The sequence below is a fragment of the Anomaloglossus baeobatrachus genome, chromosome 4 (assembly GCF_048569485.1).
Source record: "Anomaloglossus baeobatrachus isolate aAnoBae1 chromosome 4, aAnoBae1.hap1, whole genome shotgun sequence".
In the NCBI taxonomy this organism is placed as follows: domain Eukaryota; kingdom Metazoa; phylum Chordata; class Amphibia; order Anura; family Aromobatidae; genus Anomaloglossus; species Anomaloglossus baeobatrachus.
In genome coordinates, this window is record NC_134356.1 from 631,711,479 (window position 1) to 631,716,860 (window position 5,382).

At 42.6% G+C, this 5,382-nt stretch overlaps 1 protein-coding gene across 1 annotated transcript; it reads right to left on the reverse strand.

Moving 5' to 3' along the window:
* Positions 1-328: 328 nt before the first annotated feature.
* Positions 329-3,866, reverse strand: LOC142301961 (endonuclease domain-containing 1 protein-like). The gene is made up of 2 exons (XM_075343025.1): positions 3,503-3,866; positions 329-1,077 (listed from the first exon to the last, which is right to left on the reverse strand). The coding sequence occupies exons 1-2, from the start codon at positions 3,860-3,862 to the stop codon at positions 478-480; spliced, it is 960 nt and encodes a 319-aa protein (XP_075199140.1). The 5' UTR covers positions 3,863-3,866; the 3' UTR covers positions 329-477.
* Positions 3,867-5,382: the final 1,516 nt, after the last annotated feature.

A 5,382-nucleotide genomic window follows, 5' to 3' on the forward strand; every position in this document is an offset into this window, starting at 1 on the left:
GAATGACGAACAACCTGCGTCCTCAACAATCAACGATATTTTGAAAAGGAATGACGTGTCAACGATGGACGATTAGGTGAGTATTTTCCATCGTTAACGGCCGTTCGTTGGTGTCACACGCAACGACGTCGCTAACGATGCCAGATGTGCGTCACGGAATCCGTGACCCCGGCAATATATCATTAGATACGTCGTTGCGTGTAACGGGGCCTTTACACTTGCACATTCAATTAATACTATAGGTCGTGCTGGCAAATCTTCAATTTTCTACATTACGATTTTATTGCTGAAATCAAATAAAACAATACAACTGTATAATGCGATAAAAAGTGATTTATTATTATTTGTTATATATTGCTGTAATGGAGAATAAAGGATTACATAATGAATTCATAGCATCGAAAAAACAAATCAGTCCCATGTTACAATTCAGGAGCTAACGATTATATAGTCGGTAATATAGCAGAGAGGAGCTCATTATTTCTCAGGCTTACAGCCATTGCTAAATAGCTCAATATTAATAACACCCAGAAAGTCTTGCAGTTTCTTTTGAAAATCACCAATATTGTTAAATTTCCCAATTTTGCTACCCATTGTATTTTGAACAAGTGCAGCTCCGACCCCTTTAGGTTTACCATTCTTATCTACGTGGCAATAGGCGTTCCACACATGAGTCGGAGCAGATAATCCACCCTCCTTTATCGGTACATTCCCCGGTACAATCCCCGTTATTACGTATATTTTTTCGTTTTGATCTGTTAACATGTTAATCATCTCATTTTCATATACACTCCAAACTTGATTTATCTCTCGTACCATTGGTACTGCATTGGTCAGGGTGAATGTCGCTTTATATTCATCGCGACTGACAGTATGGTGCCCACAGGGGTTTAGATGCCCCCTATCGTATGTTGTGTTTCCATAGTCATAATCAAGTGCCTGACTTGTTCTTAACAGGTACATAGGTCTGTTCTCTTCTTTTCTTTCTCCAATCTTCTTATCCCAGTTATACTTCTGTAATCCACTCCTTGCATCCATTACAAATTCCATGTTTTCCGTCACTCCTCGATAAGCCAACTGTAAAAGAAAGTCATGTCCTTACTCTTTTATTCCATAGATCTAATCAATAGACGTACTTTGGCCATAATTACAGAAAATGTCTATGTTTGCACAAGCTAAAATTTAGGGCCCAATTCAGAATTGCATTTACGTCTTTTTTTGTCTAGTTTTTGGTGTTTTTATTCTTTTTTTGATCTGCACCAAGTTTTCTTAATTTTTGTCTTTTTTTTTAAATCTATATTAGGGCATGTGCACACGGTGTCTTTAAGATGTCAGTGCACCAGCCGAGGTTTTCCTAGGCAGGGTTTTTTCAGAAAAAAGCTAGCGGCTTCACTGGTGGTAAAGTTGTTTTAGCTTCACGATGTCATTGCAATGACGGTTTGGTAAGAAGGATAGTGTGTTTCTGAGCTGTCCCTCAAGCTAGGGGTCCCTAGGCTAATCCCTATCCCTGTTCAGCGATTTGTAACCTGCCAGCAGCTCCAGCTCCAGTGTTTCATTGATCCAGAGGTCACAACTCAATACAAGTCTATGAAAGCCTCATTCTGGCCTCATTCTGGCTCTCATAAAGATGCATTGGGAACTTGTGATGTAACTTCTTACTTCCAGATACAGTAGTTGGACGTTACATGCACAAGATGGAGCCATGGTACCAGAGTAGCGCCGAAAAAGGGTGAAAACGCTGGAGGGGAACAGGAGACTGGTTACTTGGCTTCACCCCTAGCGATTTTTTGTTTTAATTTTTTCCTGCTGAGCTGTATGCTGCCCCACACCAGTGTTGTATAGCCCCCAGAGCTGTATACCCCCCCATCTCAGTACTGTACACACCTGCTGCCTCACCACCATGTGGATCTGCCGCCTCACCACCGTGCAGAGCTGCCGCCTCACCACCGCGCAGAGCTGCCGCCTCACCACCGCGCAGAGCTGCCGCCTCACCACCGTGCAGAGCTGCCGCCTCACCACCGCGCAGAGCTGCCGCCTCACCACCGTGCGGACCTACACCCCACCTACTGTCTCCTCCCCAAAATCCTATATAATGTAGGCCCGCAAGGGCAGGGTCCTCTTCTCTCTATACTAGTCTATTGTAACTTGTATATGTATTCTATATGTAACCCCCTTCTCATGTACAGCACCATGAAATCAATGGTGCTCTATAAATAGATAATAATAATATACCCCCCAGAGCTGTATGTCCTCCAACCCCAGTATTGTATACCCCCCAGAGCTGTATGTTCCCGACGCCAGAACTGCATACCACCCCAAAGCTGTACGTCCCTCCACTCCAGTGCTGTATACCCCCCAGAGCTGTATATCCCCTCACCCCTGTGCTGTATGCCTCACACCACAGTAATGTGTTTGCCTTCAGCCTCTCATGTGATATTTATGCTGTAACCCCCAGCCTCCCCTGTGATGTATGAACAGAGATCTGTGTGCACTGAGTGCTGCTATGTCTGACGGCCATCAAGCAGCGTACCCTGCACAGCCACATGCCCGTTCAGAGCTGGATGGAGATCAGCGGGGGAGGGGAGTGAGGCTGCTGCCGGCTTCCCCATATTAAAAATATATCTAATGTGTCTGTGTGTGCATGTATAATGTGTGTCTATGTATGTCAGTGTATATAACTGTATATGTACCGTATATCTTTTTATACTGTATATATTTTTGTGAATTCTTCAAATATGTACAGTATATGTACGTATGCCTGTATGTGTACGTATCTGTGTGTCTGTCTGCATGTGCAAGGGACCCACTGAGACACAAAAACCTGGAGCTGGCCCTTATCAATCTACTTAACTTTTCCTACTCTGTTTCATGCTACCTACAGATTTCACAGTATTGTTGAATGTGATAAATTCCCTGCCTTTAGGTTTTTGCTATGTTATCTGAGATTAGCATGATGAGGGGCAGAGACCCTCATTCCAGTTATATATAACTTATTGGGCTGCCTGTTGTAGATTTGATAAAACCACAGTTTTTCTGCTGCAGATTTAGCAGTTCTCTAATGTATAACCCCGCCCACACCACTGATTGCCAGCTTTTTGTGTACACAGTGCATAGGCCAAAAGCTGCCAATCAGTGACAGGTGTAGGGTTACACAGAACAGGAGGACTAAATGGTATAAGACAATCAGTCTGCAACATTTCATTTCATTAAAACTAAAAAAACAGTCAGCAAACACATTGCCGGAATCAGGGTCTCAGCCCCTAAATTATGCTGCTCTCAGATTATCAAAATACTGCTGACAAATTCCCTTTAAAACTTAAATTAAAGTTCTAAATAAAATAGCACATAGACAATGTCACAGGTGTCATGGGCTCCTGAGTTTGTTCATTTTATGCTATGTAACCGAAGGTAATTTAACATTTGGGATTAACCGATCGGGATTTATCATGGAGATAAAATGAAGCATTGTGCATCCTATGAAAGTAGATATAAAAGTACTCACCTGAGGTTCCACTCTGAAAGTATTGATTCGCTTACAAGTTTTTTCAGATTCGCTGGCTTTTACGTCCATGATGTAGGCGGAGTAGAGGGGCATACGTCTCCCCCTGTCATACAAGGTGGCAAACCGATTGGAACCATTAAATGTTTGGCAAATATAAGCTGGAGAAGACAGGTCATTTACATTTATTCCATCTGGAAGCTTCTTGCGATCAAACAGATCAGACTTAGCGATGCCTTGAAAGCCACTGGGGACATGGGCCTTGTAAAAATATCCAAGGCAGTTGTTAAAGTCATTGTTAACCCGGGCTTGGGTGCCAATGGCCACCGCTAGGATCAGTGAAATGATCAGCAATAGCTTCATGTTCTCTGCTGGAAGCCGGAGATAAATAATGTAGAATGTGGAGCCTTTTTATACTATAACAAGTATTTACACAATAACCACATGAGGAAGTGTTACCCTTTCCAAAGAAATGATTAAGGCTCAAAATCTAATTAGTCAGAGTCATCTTTGTAAATTGTCATAGTTAAAGGGAATTTGTCAACATCAGTCTTTATACACTATAATCCGAAATAGGTATTCAAATTAAATAAGCTAAGGAAATCATGGTAATTAAAATATAGATTTTTATTCAAAAATGTATTAATTTACATCCCACACCGTGTGCAGAATTATTAGGCAAATTGTATTTTAGAGGATTTTTTTTTTTATTGATCAACAATCAACTCAAAAGACTCAAATATCAAAGCTTAATATTTTTGGAAGTTGGAGTGGGGTTTTTTTAGATTTGGCTATCTAAGGCCCGTTTCACACGTCAGTGAAAAACAGTGACGTTTTTCACTGGCGTGTAAAACACGCACATGTCCCTGCGTGTGCCGTGATTCATGGCACACGTGGGTTGTCTAAGTGCAATCCGGGCTCCGTTCTCCGTGGCCCGTGATTGCACTTAGAAAACTACTCACCTGTGCGCGCTCCCGCTGTCCATGGTGCTGATCGCTCCCGCGGTGCAGCATCCGGCCGGCGGTGACCCCCGCAGCAGCTGCTTCCGGGTCGGCTGTGTCGTGCATCATGAATATGCGCGACAATAATGAGCCGGCTCAGAAGCAGCAGGGAGAACGGGCTGCAGAGGACATCGCTGGACGCCGGGTAAAAATGATTTTTGTTTTAAAAGCACGTTTTTTTCTGGCACGTGTTTCACGGACCACACCACTGCGTGGTCCGTGGGACATCAGTGATGCCAGAAAAAATGGACATGTCTCCGTGTGGCAATCACGCACACGCGGGTACGCCGCACGGAGACACGTGCAGTGAAACATCACTGACGTGTGAGCAGACCCATTCATTATAATGGGTCTGCGTATGTCAGTGATTCTGGTACGTTTAAAAAAAAGCACAAATGTACTAGAATCACTGACGTGTGAAAGGGGACTTAGGAGGAGATCTGTTTGTGCAGGTAACTATTACTGTGCAGAATTATTAGGTAACTTAATAAAAACCAAATCTATTCCCATCTCACTTGTTTATTTTCACCAGGTAAAACAATAACTAGTTGACAGCACCAGTGAGGAATAATTCTAAAACGTAACTTTTAATCTTAGTTATTAAAATGATGAAATATAGTAAAATGCATACAAGTTTGGATCACCCTGTGGGTAGCCAAGGCCCGTATTTTCACATTAAATCGGGATACCATTGGACAACTACCATACAGGGACAATAAAAGTGTGTTAAGATAATAAGGCTTCGCACTGCACAGCAATGAAGGGAAATACGGACAGTGGTCCTACTATTACCGTGTATTGTGTATACATACAGTTTTAAATCCCCTAGTTACTGGCAACAGCCAAAAATAGCCTTATAACCTTGTTCAGTAGTTAAACACA

Coding starts and splice junctions, on each gene's coding strand:
- LOC142301961 (XM_075343025.1), bottom strand. CDS start 3,862: ATGAAGCTATTGCTGATCATTTCACTGATCCTAGCGGTGGCCATTGGC. Junction 1,078..3,502: donor CTTTCAGAGTGGAACCTCAG/GTGAGTACTTTT, acceptor TTTCTTTTACAG/TTGGCTTATCGAGGAGTGAC.